The sequence below is a fragment of the Mus caroli genome, unplaced genomic scaffold, assembly GCF_978045245.1.
Source record: "Mus caroli unplaced genomic scaffold, Mus_caroli_1 scaffold_20, whole genome shotgun sequence".
Lineage (NCBI taxonomy): Eukaryota > Metazoa > Chordata > Mammalia > Rodentia > Muridae > Mus > Mus caroli.
In genome coordinates, this window is record NW_028227275.1 from 4,110,418 (window position 1) to 4,130,953 (window position 20,536).

Sequence of the window (20,536 nt, forward strand, 5' to 3'; positions counted from 1 at the left end):
CATACACACACACACATACATACACACACACACACACACACACAAACACACATGCACACGCCTTCCAGGGTAAATCATTGACCACTAGAAACAGTGGGAAGAGTTAAGAAGCCTTGGGCAAAAGTTTGGAGCTGAGACAAAAGGATGGACCATCTAGAGATTGCCATATCCAGGGATCCATCCCATAATCAGCCTCCAAACGCTGACACCATTGCATACACTAGCAAGCGTTTGCTGAAAGGACCCTGATATAGCTGTCTCTTGTGAGACTACGCCGGGGCCTAGCAAACACATAAGTGGATGCTCACAATCAGCTATTGGATGGATCACAGGGCCCCCAATGGAGGAGCTAGAGAAAATACCAAAGGAGCTAAAGGGATCTGCAACCCTATAGGTAGAACAACATTATGAACTAACCAGTACGCCGAAGCTCTTGACTCTAGCTGCATATGTATCAAAAGATGGCGTAGTCGGCCATCACTGGAAAGAGAGGCCCATTGTACTTGCAAACTTTATATGCCCCAGTACAGGGGAACGCCAGGACCAAAAAGTGGGAGTGGGTGGGTAGGGGAATGTGGGGGAGGATATGGGGAACTTTTGGGATAGCATTGGAAATGTAAATGAGGAAAATACCTAATTAAAAAAAAAAGCCTTGGGCAAAGGGCACATGACAGGAATGTGAGCTCTTTAGTCCTCAGTTTCCCCATCAGTAGAAGAAACAGAGAACACCCAGGCTCTGATGGACTCATCAGCGTGAAAATTAGCAAAAGTGAGCGACTCCATGAATGCAGCTCTGATGTTGTACTGTAAATCTTAACTGTTTTTAGTGGCTTACTTAATGAGAATGCTAGCAGTCAGGCCATGATGGCTCAGTGGTTAAGAGGCACACTGGTCTTGGACAGGACCTGAGTTTGGGTTCCCAGTAACCATGTGGTACATCCCACAGCCACCTGTAATGCTCCAGGGATCCATTCCTCTCTCCTGGCCTACATGGACACTTCACTCACATGCATACATACATACATGGACCATCCACATACTTACACACATAATTAAAAATAAAAGTAAAATCATTTTTCAGAAAAAATGCTAAAGCTCTTCATCTGGAAGATGTGTAAGAATTGCTTGAGGAATTTATTAGAAGAAAATTACCGACCCCTACACCTGGGCAAATACTGTTTTTTTTTTTTTTCAATTAAATAAAGACACAAGGATTTATAATTCTAGGGTTGGCACAGTTACCTTGGTGATAGCCAGGATCCTGGGCCTACTAGAGACATGCACTGTCTTACATGTCATAAATGTATGTCATACACTGACATACACTGTCATACATGTGACATAAATGTATGAGATACACTAACACATATGCTATCCTACATGTGTCATAAATGTATGTCATATACTGACATACATACACATAAACTGTCAGTGTTCTCTCTAAAAGCCAAACCCTCGTTGTTACTTGTGGAACTGCCTGTAAAATTGGCTAACTAAATACCTTACAACGATTTCCTGCCTTATCCTAATGGTCTGGGAGGATCGTAGCAGGCGCAGAAGGGCCTTGGGGTGGACCTCTGCACTCACACTAGCTGCTGCTCTGAGTGGGTGCTCAGCATCTCTGAAGTCCGATTCCCTCATCCACCAAGTGGGAGCACTACTGCCAGGCAAGGGGAGCACTACTGCTCATCCCCCTACCAGGCAAGGGTGGTGCAACTGGAATAAATGACTTACATACATGTAAGAACCATGCCCGGTATTAGAAAGGCACCCAGTGATGATAACTTTTCTTGTTAACTGGAAGAGACTGAGCAAGCATTACTGAGAGAACCTTCCTCTTGGTGCCCATGTGACTAGATTCTTGGCATGGTTGCACATTGTTCTCAGAGATCTTGATAGCATGTACACCCCCCACCCCACCCCAGTTCCTGTAGAAAATATGAATTTGGAGGTAAATACAGGTTTTCAAGAGAGATCTTATCGGATGGATAAAGGAATGCAGGTGGCTTGTGATGCTGGCTTCCCTGCTTCTCGGCATTCTTGGGATCCAGGCAACAGCTGCCTCCAGGGATGTGGGTCACATGTGTAGCTTGAAACCACTCCTGCTCCCAATCAAAACCTCACAAGGACCTTGTTCTTTAGAAAATGGGATCAGAAACTAGTGGTTTGCACTGTCTTGCCCAAACGCTTTCCAGCAAAATGAGATTGGGGGTAGGGGGAATTCTTTGCAGAACAATGTGCGATTTATACATGCCACAGCACACAGCCAGCTTCTGGCTCTAACGTCCTTTCTACGTTGGATCTCAGCAGTCTCACGTTAGCTGCCCAGGGAAGTTTTCCTACTTGAAAAACTTTTAAAACTGTCATTGGTCTTTGTGTTGGATCAAGTATAGATCCCGTAATAAGTCATATGGATTCTAAGGCTCTTCACTGGACCAAGAAGTCGCTAGCAATAAGAACCGATTGACATTCTAAGGCCAAGGCAAACTTCAGAGGCACAAGCCCTTGTGCTTGGCTGAAACCAGATGTTGCATCACTGCCTGCCTCCCGCCCCTGCACAGATCAGGCTGTGCACCCTACTCTGAAACCAGGGCAGCCAAATTTACCTGACTTTCTTTAAACCATGCCACCGCATCAGAGAGAATCTCTGTAAGCCCCTCATACACTTGACCTAGTCCGGTCTTCTTTGACTGACAGGCAAGGAAGTAGATCATGTGCAGAGGGACCCAGGCTTCCCAGATTGTTATTATTTTTAAATTGATTGCTCATAGTATATGTGAGGATCTGTGTGTACCATGAGACTCTCATAACAGGCCTCCAGTAGATGAGATGAGTCCCCAAATTAAGATGGAAAACATTCTCTCACATTGGCAGTGAGACACTGTCCCACACAGCCTAAGTAGTTACCAATGCATGAGCATTCTGCTCTGAGAGGGGAGCTGGGATGTGAAATACAGGTAGAGGAGAAATCAAGCAAATTATAAGAAAAAGGTCTCCACCTGTAAGGAGCCATTGATTTACAGGGAACTCTTGCTGGAATGTGCTAAGTCAGCAAAAAGATGCCACCATCGCTGATTGCAAATCACTAAGCAAAACAAGATTGTAATGACCCAGTATACAGTCCTTGAAAAGTTGAAGTGAAAGCCTGGTCCGAACGAGCCAGCACATGTGTCCCCAGTGGACTGTTACAGCTGCCACTGGCCCACACATCTGTGGATCCAAGATTGTGGGGTGGGGTATGTGTGTCCGGCTCATGCTCACTGAATGGCTGAGTGTGCACCTCCCCACTCTCGTGGATCGTTTACTGATAAGGTCCACGGGGGTAGTTGGGTTGGGGGTGGCCAGCTATCAGGAGGCATATCAATTTATATGATTCAAGGCTTATAAAGTTTTGGGGGACTGCGGGTCGGAACCTCAAGGATGAGCAAAGGCTGGAGGCAACAGAAGACCTTATTAGCCAGGGGAGGCATTTCAGGAATCTCAGGTGCTAGCTGAGCAGGTTTTATCAGGAGAAAGGAAATTGATCTTGTTTTGATCCTGTAATCTAACTGAGTAACAATACATTCCTCAGGTAGAGGCGTGGGGGAAGGGGGATGACTTAGAATTCCCCAGGCAAGGTCAGAGAAGAAGTCCCCTGATAATGAAGGGAGTGTCTCCTATCGTGCCAAGCCCAGGGGGCTATCTGGTTATGGTGGTCTTTGATCTTAAGTAGCAGAGTTTTCCCACAGCCGAGTGGCTCATCTGCTGCTGCGTGGTGGGGATATTCACGCATCCTTGTACAGACCGTTTTTTTGTTTTTTGTTTTTTGTTTTTTGTTTTTTAGTAATACTCCCTTCTCAACCAGATCATTTGCTGTTTCTTTTCAGTGGTCCATCCTCAGGCCCCTCACCACTCGTCGGAGAAACCTGTCATTCACTGCCATAAATGCGGGGAGCCATGCAAGGGCGAAGTGCTTCGGGTGCAGACCAAGCACTTCCATATCAAATGCTTCACCTGCAAAGGTACAGTACCTTCAGCCGTGCTCAGTGGTGTGCAGCTGTCAGTACCTGGTCTCTGAATGTCACGCCAGACCCTCAGGTGATGTCCGAATGCTGTCATCCCCAAGGGGGAGCACAGACCCTTGGGAGAGCGGCTTTATAAAAATTTATTGAAAATCGAGTTTTGAAATTTCATGTTTCCTATTTTTTTTTCCTCTATGAAAGAAGAGATTCCTAGTAAAATAACTCTGTTATCAACTATCTATAGAAGGACTTTTAACATGAGGTGCACAGGGCTGGAGAGATAGATGGCTCAGTGGTCAGAAGCATTTACTGTTCTTGCAGAGGACCCAGGTCGGTGCCCAGCACCCACACCACCATCTTCAGCTCCAGTTCCACAAGATATGACACCCACTTTTAGCCTCAGTGAACATATCATGTATGTGCTTTATATACACAGGTGTAGACAAACATTCATATGCGTAAACACAAAAACCTTTTTAAATCAAAGGCCCCATGCTAAGTCACTGTGTGTGTATGTGTGCTCACACATGTCAAGAAGTGAAAGATCAACCCTCCATTCAGAAAAGCACCTCCCATCTACATGAGACCAACTTTCAGGCCATGTCCTGCAGCTCATGAAGGCTGGCTAGTTTGTCTGGACTCACTGGAATAGCATGGCAAGTCCCTGTACTTCAGGGAAAGCGGAAGAGGAGAGCACGTGGTGTGTATTTTGAGAAACAGGTCACCAGAGTTCTGGAAGTATCTCCATGCTTGGGATGTGCATATGTGCAGTGTAGGGGGAGGAGCCTGCTCCCTGGCTCCACTCTGCACTGCCCTGTGCTCTTCTCCTTGGACACAGGCATCCTAGGTGTAGACTCTCCACTGCTACCTAACCCACTTGTCCAAGGCCCAGAGGCTCCTGAGTGGTTAATGAGCACCTAGCAGGCATCAGGTGTGTGAACGAGGAGGGTGCTTTCCTGGATGCTGTCAGTTGCTTCTCCCATTGCACGTAAGCTTTTCAGGAGAGAAGCTAGAAGGAAAGACAGGAGGAGGAGTGGGTGGAGTTAGCTCCATCACTACGTTCTGTGCTGAGTGCATGCGATGGCTGGCTGATGACTACGTTATTACAGAGCTCTGTTAAATACCTAGAGTGTAAGTGCTTTTTGCCACAGGAAGGAACTGCATGGTCTTGCCAACTAAATATATTTAAAGGAACTGTTCTAATGTACATATTTTATATATAAATATATTAATGTATGTAATATGTGTATATATAATATATATGTATGTTGCATATAGTTTTACACTACTGCCTTTGCTCCAGGACTGTCCCTGCTACCAGCCCCCACCTGGCTTCCCTTTTGCTGTACCTGCCTTTAGCTCCAGGAGGTGATGGCGCTACCAGCCCCCTCCCAGCTTCCCTTGAATCTGCAGATAAAACACACACACACACACACACACACACACACATATACAGTTTGTTCCTTTATAACCTGCCTTCTTGGCACAATTGCTGGGCACAGATATCTCCCACCTGGAAAAGTGTGCCCTTACCAATTTCTTATCTCTGTCTCTCCACCTGCCCTAAACTTGAGTGGCTGGTCCCACCTAGCCCCTGCCTAACATCCCTGGCCACCTGCCTGTAGGCATGGCCTCAGGCCCCAGTTCTCCTCTGAGACAGCACATGATTGCTGTATTTTTCTTCCTCTGAAAGCTTGGCAAAAACTCCCCTGTCCTTCCTTGCCTCTCCTTCTCCTGCCTTTTCCTCCTGGGACCTGGAGTTCCTGCCTATATCTTTCGCCCAGCAATTGGTCCCCAGCTTTCTTTACTGACAAATCAAGAACCAATTGGGGATCAGGACCTTAGCATCAGATCCACCCCTTCATATACATTATATGTATATATAATATATGTATATAAATATATATAACATATGTACATATTATACACATAGTATACATATTATTTAAGTACATATTATACACATAACATACATATGCTATACAGGGATTTTTGAACCTTCTTTTTAAAAGAGCCCTCTGGAATAAGTGTGGTCAGCTGCTGGAGTGTTCAGACAGCCCACACCGGTCCTCAGGAAACATGGGTCATTCCCAGGGTACCGAGTGTACAACTGCATAGCACTTGAGTCTTGACAGATCAGTAAGCGATGTGGTCTCAGGCAAGTCATATATGTGTCTGTGACCCAGGACCAACAAACATACTAGACCTTGAGCTATTACATTACCTCAGATCTGAAGTTTGCCTGGACATTATACTGGTAACCATAGATATACAGAGCTGAATCTAGAGGGGCTGGGCCCATACACAGGCTCCACACAGCATGTCAGGGGACTGGTTTCTGGTTCTACCGGGTTTGGGTAACCTGGTGTCAGCATTTTTGTGATTCAGCTTTTTGCTCATGAATTTCCAGACACCTGGCTCACAAAATAGATGAGACATGAAATAGATGCAGCCTGTGAGTGACGGCAGCCACACATTTGTCTGATCACTGCAGTGAACTTGGAGAGACTCAGAGACACGGTGCCCTGTCCTCTGGCGATCCATTGCTTTTCTTAGTTTTTGGTTTAAATCCAATGACAGAGTTTAGCTTCTGTATGTTGGAGACGTGTACCTTGTACCTTGTTTCATGCTGTAAGTGCGTTCCTGATGCGTTGAGTACTTTCCTTAGGCTGACTGACTCCTGCTTCAGAGCATGCGCTATCTCTTAAGGAACTTGGCAATTTAACAAAAAGCTGCTAAAGCAAAGAAAGTCATCTACTCCTGTCAGCTTCTGTCTTCTTGCAGGGAGTCTGGCAGTGTGACTTTGTCCCAGCCCTCAGGGTTAATCTTTTACTACTGGAAGTGGTTGAAGCTCCCATAGGAGGGAGCCTATGTAGGGAAACCCTATAGGGGATCCACGGCTTCCTCAAAATTCTAGAGATCAGTATTCAAAGCCACGTGTGTGACTCAAAATATTCTAATGGCTGTGTTAGAAAGGTGAAAAGGGACAAGAGCATTTAATTTTCATAATGTAGTTCATTTAGTGGAATGTGTCAAAATACTATTTTAATTAGCATAACATTTGAGCTGTCTGGCTTCTCTCTCTCTTTCTCTTTCTCTCTCTCTCTAGCTCAACACATGTCAATTTGGACCGTCCTATTGTGAGCGTTCAAAGGCCACCTGTGGATGGTGGTCGCCATCTTGGACAGCACAAGTCCACAGATTCCCCTGAGGCTTGCACTCTTGCACTCGCTCTGTCTCACTCCAAATTCTTAGTCTCCCTGTAGGAAGGTTAAGAGTTAGCTTCACGCCACACTGGTTTGCATTCTTCCTGTTTCCCTGATACCACTGGCCCCAGGCAGCTAGGGATTTTGCTGTTGTTTTGTGTTTTGCTGTTGTTTTTAACAGATTTTGCTATGTATCTGGAGAAATGGAGGAAGGTTACAGTGTAAATGGAGAGCTCTCAAGCCATCTCCAGTCCAGCGAGCCTCTCATTGACCAGGGCCCATCTTCCACCTCTTCACCCCTTCCTTTCTTCTCTTCCTTCCTTTTCCTTAAATTTTAAAAATTATTTTACGCATATGTGTGTTTTGCCTGAATGTTTGTCTGTGCACCACATGCATGCAGTGCCCACAGAGTCCAGGAGAGGAGGCTGGATCCCTGGAACTGGAGTTACTGTTGTGAGCCACCATGGGGGTACTGGGTTTTGAACCCATGTCCTCTGGAAGAGAAACCACTAAGCAATCTCTTCTTCCACCTCTTTTCTTTTTTCTTTTTTTTTTTTTTTTTTTTTTTTTTCTCAAGACAGGGTTTCTCTGTGTAGTCCTAGCTGTCCTGGAACTCACTCTGTAGACCAGCCTGGCCTCGAACTCAGAAATTCGCCTGCCTCTGCCTCCCAAGTGCTAGGATTAAAGGCATGCGCCACCACGCCCGGCTCATTCCACCTCTTTTCTGTTTTCAATTAAAAGGTTGCATTTTAAAAGAGCAATTTTAGATTTATAGAAACAAACAAATATCCTATACAAGCAGGGCCATTTTGATAGGTTTTTGACCCTCCACAGAGATGCCCCCTCCAACCTGTCAGATCAGGATGAGGGTCTGTAGGGGGCCACAGTGCCCAGCTCAGGACACCTGTTGTCTTCCTTACCTACCTGCTCCTGACTGCATCCAAGTCCCTTACACATGGCTTATGTTTTCCAGTTATAGCTGGAGTCTCATGCTGTTCAGACAGCTCGTGAGCCAGTGTCTTGGAATGGGAGATATGGGGCCAGAGCAGATGCAGAAAAAGCTTTTGTCAAAAGCCAGTTCAGTGCTGACTGTGAAGTCTCCCTGCCGTGCCCTCCCCTTCTGATGACCTGCTGTCTTGCACAGATGCACGCATGCACAATTGCACACATGCACACACTATATATCTGCAGAGCTTTATTTCTTGAGTGTGGCCAAGGATGCTTTCTGTGATTAGAAAAGACTAAGATTCCTATGGCAGAAAAAAGAAAAGATGAATGAGTTTTGCTTAAAATAATGGTCTTGAAAGAAGAGAGAAAGAGGACACTGGATATCTTGCATGAGAACCAAGCAAATCACAATACGAGAGATGGCTGTTGTTGGGGTCAGAGAGAGGAGCTGGCATTTTAAGCTAAGTTCCAAAAGTTACTGGAAACATATTTGGCCAAGAGGTTGGTTCTTTCAGTCTTCAGGTTTTTGTTTTGTTTTTGTTTTCTAAATGCTTTAGAATTTTCTGGTATATATATAAAGAATCTAGGGTATTTTCCTAAAAATATCCAAGAAAAACAATACTCACTATGACAACTAATATATCAAAGTATTAAACAAAAATATCTACTATATGATGGAAGTGAATTAAAACTCATATGTAAAAGATAGAAGTGCCCCACACTGAGACGTCTGTCCCTTCTTAAAAGTCATTCCTTCCAGAGAAGCAAGCTGCACAAATGCCAGCAAGTTCATACCCAAATAGAGGTGAACGCCCTGGAGGAGTTTCCAGGTTTCTGATTCTCCTGTAGGCATTGGATACAATCCAGAGCGATGGGTGTGTGTGTGTGTGTGTGTGTGTGTGGAAACAATGTATCCATCGCTACAATAGTATCACAGGATGGCTAAAATGTGAAGGGGGAGGGGGTCGATACTTGAAATTACCACACCACAGGAACGACATCACAGAATGAACGAAAACAACTGCTTTCTCTTGCAGAATGATTGATGTCAGGTAACAGAAAAAAAAAGAGAGAGAGAGAGAGAAAGTTACCTGCTACAGTGACCAGAGGGCTTCCTGGTACCCCAGCTCCTCCTGTGGGTTTTTAGGGGGTGTTTTTGGGGTTGTTTTGTTTTGTTGTCTCTGGCAGATCATAAGCCCGTTGGCGGCAGCTTTCCTTCCAATTGTTTACTGCTGACTACCCAGGGCAATGCCAACCTGCAGCACAATGTACAACTGAACAGGTCAGGAACGGTGTAGCCTATTGATCATTAGTAGGTGCTGTGAGTGAAATAGCCTGTCAATGGTGTTTATCACAGGCTTACTACCATAGCACCCTCTGATGGAGTCTAGCCAGTGACTTCCAAGAAGAAACATACAAAGGCATCTGTCAGAGCCACCCACCACCTGCCTGGAAGAGGGAGCTGACAGGAACTTAAATGGGCACATTTTGGGCTGTCCTTGCTACCACTAAGACTTTGCCCTGTGCTCACATGGGCACAGATTTTGGGCCAGTTTGTGACTCAGTGGAAAACTGACAAAATCCAGAAACATGGAAGCAGTCCCTTGTAACCCCCCAAGCCCTGCCCAGAGCTGAGGCCAGGCTTTTAATACCTGCTTGGAAAACTCCTAGGCATTGAGACACATATGAGAAGGCAGGAGGAGACAGGGCACAGGGACAGCAGAGACATACTAGCAAGCTCCCTTACCATAGGCGAGAAGCTGAATTCATGCCCCCCACCCCAGGAAATTACAGGCCTGACCTGAGTGTTTGAAGTTTTACATTTTGTAGCCTGTGACTGTGTGATCTTATCAAATAAATGTAATGCAAATCTTTTAAAATATTCAGTTTTAAGTTCCAAACTGGATTAAGAAAAGTGTTCGTATTTTCCCTTTAATATACAGTACATATACTCCATAATATTTGTAATATGGATGAATGAGATGTTTATAGTTAAATGATTTACTAATTATAGCCCATTATTTCTAAATTATTACATCTAAGAGACTGAGTCTTGATTGCAGTAAATGTTTGGGAGTAGGGGAAGGAAGCCGTTGTTTGTTTGGTTCTCATGTTTCCCAGCGTGACATTTTTACACAGTGAGAAAATTATTATCCTTATTTTTCAGCCCATCTAACATCATGAAACCAAAATTCTTTACAACAAAGAAATAACATTTGAAGTCCACAAGAGTAGTATCGCCGTTCAGATTTAATTATACCATTTAATATTTCTTTTTAATATTCTCAGTAATGTTTTTCTCAGATTCTTTCTATGTAGGAAGGTGACCCTGGCATTTGATTTACTGCCCTGCGATACACTTGCCTTTTCAAATAACTGTACTTATAAATAAGGGACGATTTCCAAAGACATTGTGGGCCTGGGGTTGTAGCTCAGTCAGTAGGGTCCTTGTTCAGCATTTACAAAGCCCTGGGTTCAGTCCCAAGTGCTGGATACATACATCATGGTGCCATTTGTCTGGTAAATCCCAGGATTACACCCAGGAAGTAGAGGCAGGGGGGGGTGTCACAAATTCAAGGTCATCCCCAGCTAGATAGTGATTTTGAAGCTAGCCTGGCTCTTTTTCCAAAAAATAAAAATTAAGACATTAAGTAAATATCAGTCGTAAGTGAATGGCCAGTAAAAAGGTTGTACTGGAGTGACACTGGGCAAGTTTGGAGAAATGGATCCTGGAGTGGCCGTGGGACTCATCTCTGAAATGATGGTGCAGCTGTGGTGGGTTTAGTAGTCTACTGCATCACCTTTATAACTATGACAGTATAAATGTCACCAAGCATTCTTCTGGCAGATTTTACTTAGAGCTCATGAAGATTTGGGAGTCCTTTGACAGTACCATGCAGGAGCCAACTGTACCTTGGGCATTCCCCTCCTCTTAGCTTGTTCAGAGCAAGTATTTTAGATTTTCTTTTTATTTTTTATTATTGTGTATGTTTGTGTGAGCATATGCCACATGTGTGCATTACCCATGGAGGCCAGAAGAGGGCATCAGCTATCCCAGAGCTGGAGTTACAGGTGATTTTGAACCACCTGATTCGAGTGCTGGGAACCAAACTTTTGGAAGAGCAGCAAGCACTCTTGGCCACTGAGTCAAATCTGCAGCCCCAAAGCAAGGGGCTGGCTATGTCTAGCCAAGTATTGTACACCAAGTTTGAGAAAGACAGCAAAAATCAGATACTTTGATAAGATCTCCCAAGACCTTAAAACTTTTTGCCCATGTTTAAATACAGGAAGGACTTGGTGCCTTGGGTTTTCTATTGCTAAGACCAAACACCATAACCAAAATGTAAGTTGGGCAGGAAAGGGTTATTTGGCTCAACTTCCAGTTTGTAGTCTATCACTGAAGTCAGGACAGGAACTCACACAGGGCAGGAACGTGGAGGCAGGAGCTGACGCAGAGGCCATGGAAGGATGCTGCTTACTGGCTAGCTCCTCGTAGCTTGCTCAGACTTGCTTTCTTATAGAACCCAGGACCACCAACCCAGGTGTGGCACTGCATACGATTGGCTGGGCCCTCTCCATTCAGACTCTAATTAAGAAAATGCCTTTCAGCTGAATCTTAATGGGGGCTTTTCTCAGTTAAGATTGCTATAAAAAGGAAAAGGTCCGCATAGGCTTTGTCGTTCTAGAGAGCAGATTTACTGTTTTGTTTTTAACTAGAAATCACTTCATTTTTGCATAAGTAAGCCTGAGAATATTGACACCTGACACCTTCACATATGGCACTTGTGAAATACAGAACTGCTCTCAGTGACCAAGCTGCAGTTCTGGGCTACAGAGGGTTAAAGGGCACTACAGTAGTCATTCTGGTTGCTACCACCAAGTACCTGACAAGAAGAGCTAAGGGCCTTAAGAGCCTGGGAAGGTAACAGGAGGCAGCTATGTATAGCATCCATAGGGACCAGAGAGGAAGTGGGCCCAGGCTATACAACCTCAGAGCTCTAGAAACTCACTTCTTCAGCAAGGCTCTACCCTATGAAGGTCCCACAGTCTTAGAAAACACCAGAAGCAGCAACTGGCAGGCAAGGGTTCAGATACGGTTCACATTCAAATCACAATAGTTGCTTATGGTACAGTAAGCCCAGAAAAACTGGGGATCTGGCTGGAAGCAAGATGATAAAGAGTAGAACTGGGATGGGAACTGAAGCAGGAGCAGGTGAGTGAGAGGCACATTCTCTCAGTCTCAGTCTATCGAGAGCTTAGGGGTCTGTGGATGTGGCTAAGGAGGAGACAAGAGATGCCCATAAGGCATGCATGTTCCAGCAAACGCCATAACCCTCCAGCACCAGAAAGAAGATGTGTGTCAGCGTGGGCAGGAGGCAGCTGCCTTGTTAAAGGCAGTGAGCATAGAAGACAGAGGTGGGGCCAAGGTTGATAAAGGCATCCATTTTGACATAGAGTTTCGAACAGGAATGAAGGAAGCCATAATGTTGTTCTTATCTTTTACAGAACAGTGTCTTGGGGCCTGTAAGACAACCCAATGTGTAAGGGCACTTGTCCTGAAGCATGAGAACCTGAGTTAGATTCTCAGGACTCTCATGGTAGAAGGAGAGAACCAACTCCTGAAAGATGTACTCTGATCTCCACAACACACACACTCACACACATACACACAGACACAGACACACAGACACATACAGATACACAGATGCACACACAGACACATACAGACATACACATATAGACACACATATGGACATACACACAGACACATACAGACACATACACACATATACACACATATACACACACATGGACACACACACAGAGAAACACACACATGGACACACACAGATATACACAGACAGACACACACAGACACAAAGACACACAGAAGGACACAAAGACACACACACAGAGACACACACATACACACTAAATAAATGCAATAAAAATTAAGAATTAAAAGATGGCACTCTTAAGTAGCTTTCTTTCTTTCTTTTTTTTTTCCCAGAAGGAGCAGAGCTAGTTTTCTATGTTATTTTTAGTTATGTCGTTTGAGATTCCTGAACGCCGATTGTCTGTGGAAGATGTCAGATCGTAAGAGTGCTTCTCCCGGGGTAGTATTGGCAGACATCCTCCCGTAGAACTGCATTTCAGTAAGCAGTTGCCACTTGACTATGTGTTGGAGGGTGTGAAAAATGATATTTTTGATAGCTTTAAAATAACCTTCTGCTCCTTTTCTCTACAATGTCCACCCCATCAGAAGAGTCTGTTTCATGAAACATTCCTTCCGAGAGGCTGGAGAGAGGGCTCAGTGAATAGGAATGCTTGCTGCATCAACGTGAGGGCCTGAGTTCAGGTCCTACCACCCACAGGAAACACTAGACGTGGCCGTGTGCACTTGTAGCTGAGGAGGCTGTGTGGGTTAGAGCATCCTCAGGGGTAGCAGAGTCAGTGGGGTGCAGGGTGGGCTACGTGCTGGGGAAGGACCAGAGCATTAGATGCGGAGCAGAGCCAGAGTCTCATTGAGGAGCTCAGTGGGAGACGGGATAGACTCAGAACCACTTCTCCTTGCTGGTTCAGATGACATGAATCTGTGTCTATAGGGTCTGTTCACGGACATGCATGGGACTTTCTCTGCAGCCTTCCTCTTGGTGCATGGGATTTTAAAGGAGGCAGCTCAGTCTGGGGGGCCAGGAAAGGGGAAGGGACAGGGAAGAGAGACCTACATCTACCTACTACCCAAAATCCAAAAGCGTGAGATTTAACTCCTGGTCATTTTAAGCATAGACAGCTTCTCCTTCTCCCCATAACCCCTCCCCTCCCCCTCCCCTTCCCCTCTTCCTTCTCCTCCTCCCCTTTCTCCCTCTCCCTCTTTTTCTCTCCTCCCTCTCCCCTTCCTACTACCCCTCCCCTTCCCTTCCCCTCGCTCTCCTCCCCTCCCCCTTTCTCCCTCTCCCCATCACCCTTCCCTACCCACCTCCCCCTTCCCCTCCCGCCTCCACCCTCCCCTTTCTTCCTTTTTCTCCTCTCCTCCCCTTCCCTCTCTCCCTCTCCCTCTCCCCCTCCCTCTCCCCCTCTCTCTTCCTCCTTCTGTCCCTTCTCTTTAGTGTTTGGTATCATAGCAAAGGTCTGCTTTGAGGCAAGCACCCTGCAGTTGAGCGTATTCGCACCTCATCCATATACTCCCTGTGCTCATTTTTAACCCTAAAGCCCCTGTGTTCAGGTAATCAATCTATGCAATGGTAAAAGATTTCCATACTTGTTCTGGGTGACATCGTTGTTTCCTGGGCTGCTTGTAATCCATTTTATTTGTATATGAAATTCTGCAGCCAATGCAAAAGTACTATGTTGTCAATGCTTTTATTAGTCAACAGAGGTTCCAAAGGCTTCCTTTCTATCAAGACTCTTAACATATATCCAAACTCTGAATTAACTCGGATCCCCAAAAGCATTGCTCTGGGGCCCGTTTTCGATCTGGTTGACCTTGTAAGTATCATCTCACCCAGAAGTGATCGTTGACTTCGATGTGCATTTAGAAGTCGATGAGGAGTGATTACAGTCCATTTTTTGAGGCTTACCATTTGAGTCCAAGCGTTTTTTTCCGCAGAAGTTATTTCTGGCAGAAGCTGCCCCCGCACATCATTGTTGGTGAGTGCTCTTCAGCTATTTTGAGCTTTGAGCTACAGCAATAGCCCTTGTGAGCTACCTTTTGTGGTTGCTTCAAGCTCACCGCTCTGCATTTCAGTCCAGAAATGGATTGAGTCAGTCTGACACCGATTGAACTCTGAGTGCTTAGGAATACTGAAGGCCACTGTTACCATCGTGATAAAAATCTGTGAGGAAAAGAATAAGAAAGAAAGGTTTAAAAGAAATCACAGGGGGAGCTGGGAAGATGTCTCTGAGACTAAGAGCTTGCTTGTAGGAGGAGCACAAGGGTCTAAGTTTGAACCCTCAGCACCTACGTGACCCTGCGCACTTGTGACCCCAGCACCAGGGGTGCAGAAACAGGAGCATCGTAGAGGGTGCCAGCTGCCAGCCTAGCTAAAGGCTCGGCAAGAGACCCTGCCTTGAAAGACTAAGACGGAGAGCCACGGGGCAGGACACGGATGTCCTCCTCTGGTCTCTGACATATGTGCTCATGTGTACACGCTGTGGGCATGTGCACCCCACAGTCACACACACATTTGGTATTCACAATGATAATCCAAGAGTGGTGTGTGCGTGTGCGTGTGTGTACAGAGGGTGGGGAAGTGTCCTGTTCCCTGGCTCCATCACATCTGAGTCTCCACCACAGAACAGTGATGCATGGCGCCAGGAAGCACAGCATCAGAACAGGCTCTGACCTTGATTGGGGAAAGTAGCATCTCCAGAGCACAAAGCCTGCTTGCTAATAAAGCAAAGGGGGCAGCCCCGGCTGCACACCCCTGCTCCATGAAGACAAGCTTGTAAAAGGAAGAGTAACCCAGGCTGTATGCCCTGCTCCAGGTGGAAAAGCTCAGAAAGGCCCCTCATGCCTGTGGGTTCTGTGGGTTCTTTTTTCTGCAGTACTGGCTATTGACCCTAAGGCCTCACCTATCCTAGACAAGGATTCTACCACTGAACTGGTTCCTCAGATCTTGCATCCTGTGACAGGCAGACTGCCAGCAGGGTACCAGACAGTCGGTGCCTTTCCCAGGAAGTAAAGAGAGGAGCTGCCAAAGGCTGCTAGTCCCCCATCATGTTTCCTGGGTCTTCTCTTACTGCTGAGAACTGACTGGAGCCTCTTGGAATCCACAGCCTGAGAAGGGATGGTCCCTAGCTGCAGATGGAGGAAGGGTCTCCACCTGATAGCCCTGGACCCCCCTTGAGGCAGGTGTAAGTCTGACCCTTTGAGCATCACCCGCCCAGCAGGTGGACCATCTCAGGGATGGATTTGCCGGGGCATTGAAAGGACCTGCTGCCTTTCAAAGGTCTAAGATGCTTCCGCAGCCCAGCAGCCCAGCTCCCGCCACTGAAGCTAGGCTCTTCTCTCCCTACCCCCTCCCTGATCCGACACCTCCACACTCTGTTCCCCTCCTGTTCCATGGTATTTTTACAACCCAAGCAGCACTTGTTCAGTTGTTATTTTAAGATTTAAGCTTTTTTTAAAATGTGCTTGTTACTAATTTCACAACTTTTGTATAAAAATTTCTTGGATGTCCCCCACTTAACCAGTAAATTTTACTCGGTGGTTTGTAGAGTGGACTTGAGAGAGTATCATAACAAGGTGCAGGGCTGTGTATAGCCAGACCTCAGTGATGGGAAGCAGGGCAGGATTCAGCAGGACTCGGGGTGAGGAATGCTTTAATAATTGATCCTGAGAAGGAAGGCAGTGAGCCTCTGCGCTAGCAGCCTGGGATTTTAATGAGCGAAATCTGTGATTTTTTCCTAGGAAATATGTTAAAGTTAGGAAAATGTGCATATTTCCATTTGAATTCAACCTTGACATGTATTTATTTTATGATCATGTAGATGTAAGACATTTTTTGCTTTGCGCTATCATTGAAAGGTACTAAAGCTCCTTTAAAAACAAAATACTTAGGGGGCTGGAGAGATGGCTCAGAGGTTAAGAGCACGGACTCCTCTTCCAGGGGTCCTAAGTTCAATTCTTAGGAACCACATGGTGGCTCATAACCATCTATAGTGGGACCTGGTGTCCTCTTCTGACTCTATCATGGGATTTGGTGCCCTCTTCTGACTCTGTCATGGGATCTGGTGCCCTCTTCTGGCATGCAGGTATACATGCAGGCAGAACTCTATACATAATAAATAAATCTTTAAAACAGAACAAAGTTTGTTTGTTTGTTTGTTTGTTTGTTTTAAGGTCTGATGAGATGATTCAGCGGTTAAAGGCACCTGCAGTTTGAGCTTCCAGTATCTGGTGGAAGGAGAGAATCAACTCTCCCAAATCGCTGACCACTATACATGCTGTGGTGTGTGCATACAGACGTACATAAAATAAATACATCTATAATAATGGGGTTGGAGGATGGCCCAACAGTTAAGAGCATCCAGAGGATCCCTGTTCATGTCAGCATTCATGTCAGGAGGTTCACAAGTGCCTGTGACTCCAGACCCAGGGGACCAGATTCCCTATTCTGGCCTCTGTGGGTACCCATACACTTTGGCATGTGCATGAGCATGCAAACACACACACACACACACACACACACACATTTGGCACGCATGCACACACATGCTTATGCGCACACAAAAGATTTTTAAATAATAAAGTAATTAGAATATTTTAAAATTCTTCTGGAATTTGTTTAATATTCACCTTCAGATACACTGGGTAAACAGAGCTGAGTCAGAGTCGGAGTGTAGTGTCTATGACTGTCCTACAAACACGAGGTGAGTGTGTCAAGGACATGTACTGTTCATGAGGGAGTGGTCCTGGGGCATGGTGATGCTGTTTGCAGAAAAACTGAAGGCATAGGACTATAGGCCTTCCAAAGAGACTGTCAAAGATGGCTGGCTGCAGGGCAGGGACAGATGAGCAGGCTGCAGCAGGGTGATACAGCCAAGTGTTAGTTGTCTTAATGGCCCCTGAATGGATCAGGTCCCAGAATTCAAAGTCTGGGCCTTCAGTCAATGGTAAGAGCTTGTCAAGCCACATCCGGTTCCTGGGTAATGAAATGACCCCATGAGCTGCTACCTAAAGCCCCAGGTTGACTCTGAGAGAATGTGATTTCTTCCTTCTTCTTTGTGATCAAGTTTTGGATAATTTCTTTAAAAGATTCATTTATTTCTACTTTATGTGTATGAGTGTTTGCTTGTGTGTATGTATACGCACCACATGGTTGCAGCACCTAGGGACACCAGAAGAAGGCATCCGATCCCCTGGAATGAGAGTTACAGATGATGTGAGTCCTCGAGTAGAGACCAGGAGCAGAACCTGGAGCCTTTGAAGGAGCAATAAGTGCTTTAGTCACAGAGCCATCTCTTCATTCTAATGACCCCAGCTTCTTCTAATTTTTTAATTATTTTATTTGATTACTTATATGCAGGTGTTTTGCTTGCATGCATGCATGTGTCTGGTGCCTGCAGAATCCAAAGAGGGTATTGGATCTCCTGGAACTGCTGTTACAGATGCTTGTGGGGTACCCTGTGGGTGTTGGGAATGGAACTTGGGTCCTGTAGTGGGGAAGCCAGTGCTCTTAATAGCTAAGCCATCTCTATAGCTCCCCCACCCCAATCTCTTAATATGTTATTATCACTAAAGGTGAGCTTCCAATGGCATGTGAGTACTTTGAGCAATTGGGTTCACTGAACTAGAAAACAGAAGTGGGGTGTCCAAAGAACTGGAAGGATTCAGGGAAAGGAGTTTTTGCTTCATGGGCACCAAGTTTCAGCTTTTTAAGAAGACAGTAGTCCTGTAGATAGATGATGTGTGGAAACCACAAGCTTGTGAACACACATGAGCAACTGTCCACCTGAAAATTACTAACATGGTGAATCAAGCATTCTAGGTACGACATGGTGAATCAAGCGTTCTAGGTATGACATGGTGAATCAAGCGTTCTAGGTATGACATGGTGAATCAAGGGTTCTAGGTATGACATGGTGAATCAAGGGTTCTAGGTATGACATGGTGAATCAAGGGTTCTAGGTATGACATGGTGAATCAAGGGTTCTAGGTACGACATGGTGAATCAAGCGTTCTAGGTATGACATGGTGAATCAAGCGTTCTAGGTATGACATGGTGAATCAAGGGTTCTAGGTATGACATGGTGAATCAAGGGTTCTAGGTATGACATGGTGAATCAGTGTTCTAGGTATGTTATCACCACTAAAAGGAGTGTTTTTTAATAAGCTGACCAACAGGCATTTGAAAGTTGATTGTGCCTACCTTCCCGAGAGAGCCAACTTTGCAGTCCTGTTTTGTGAGCTCACTCTTGTTGTTTGCAGAGGTCTCTAAAAATTGACTCCTTAAGGTTCTTGACTCTGTAATCTTTGTTCTCGATTAATGGTAAATCACCCACGATGCTTGGTCTAACCCACTGCAGTACCAGCTCCTTTCTGATGGGAACTCAGACTGTCTCAAGTGAATACTTTTCCTGACAATACAAACATGTTTTAATAAAATTGCTTCCAGGCAGAAGGGCAATGCTGACACTTGGTTTGAGAAATCATGGCAAGAAGGCCCAGGGAGGAGCGGATCTTGAGGGTGTTCATGGGGAACTAGCCTGGGCTTTAGGGCTGCTTGAAAATGTGGGTGTCAGATGAGAAAGTGAATACAGCTAGAGGCTTACTAACACAGGGAACAAACTCATCTCTCAGAAGCCTTTTAGGGTTAGTGGTACCACAGAGCTAAAAGGATAGAGCCACTGGAAGAGGCCGCATTTGACGCCGGCACTCTGTTCCCTGCTTAATTACAACCACAGTATAAAGCTTGCAAGACACACACTATACACAGAGATCACTCACTGATAATCCTTTGCTCAAGGATTGAAGTTGAAGTAGGTGAGGTCTGTTCCCAGGAAGGCCTTATATTATATGGGGAAGGAAATGGTGTCTGCGGGGGTTCCCTATGTTTAGGGATCTGGAGGAGGAGCCTCCAATTACGTCTTACATCACCACATTACATCACCATCACTACCATTCTGGTCTTAGGTGACGTCATGATGTTTGAAGTAGCGCCTAGGTCCAGCTGCAAGGAGTTTTTTCCTCTCATTCATCGCCTGGTGCGTGTGCCACAGATTCCTGCCCAGTTAAACATTTTTTATTTTAGTATCTAAACCGCCATAAATAAAGCTATAGTTGTTGGATAACGTGGCTTGGCTTTGAATTCCTGAGAAAAGCCAAATCAGATCACAACATAGCACAGTTTTGTCACCTCTCAACTGCGTTGCCAAATCATGTTGTAGGGCTATGCTAGGTTCGTGAAATTACGGTTTAGTTAAAGAGAGCAAGTGTGAATCCCACAAAACCACTTTCGGACAGAGAAGCCCCACACAGAGGCACCCAAGAGAGGAAGCAGCAAGCAGAAAGGACTTCTAGAGGGTTTTTTGCCTTCCCTTTGAAGGGATCCTGTGGTCTGCATTAGCATGAAGCTCACCTTGGTCTTGTCACAGGGAAATCTGTGCTTTTTATTCCCAGTCCTGGTGACTGGATGAGCGCTAAGGGGATGGTGGGTCTAAGTCCACCGTTTGCCCCTTCTCAGAACTATGAGAAGTAAGTTTGAAGGAACCAATGAGTCATGCAAACTGGTGATGACTCCCAGGAGTGGAACTGGTGGGAACTTGCCAAGTGTGAGGCAGGATTCTTGCTTAATTACACTGTACTGTTCTATGTATTATATTAGACTCTGAGAATTATAAAGACTCTTGGGTATAAAGTACTCTGGCGTCTCGAGG

At 45.5% G+C, this 20,536-nt stretch overlaps 1 protein-coding gene across 11 annotated transcripts in view; it reads left to right on the forward strand.

Moving 5' to 3' along the window:
* Ablim1 (actin binding LIM protein 1) overlaps positions 1-20,536 on the forward strand; it is a 287,337-nt gene that overhangs the window by 143,222 nt on the left and 123,579 nt on the right. For all 11 annotated transcript variants that reach the window (XM_085833839.1, XM_085833836.1, XM_085833834.1 and 8 more), the window contains one exon: positions 3,867-4,001. In XM_085833839.1, coding sequence (XP_085689965.1) covers positions 3,867-4,001 — 135 coding nt within the window. The remainder of the gene's footprint in view (positions 1-3,866; positions 4,002-20,536) is intronic.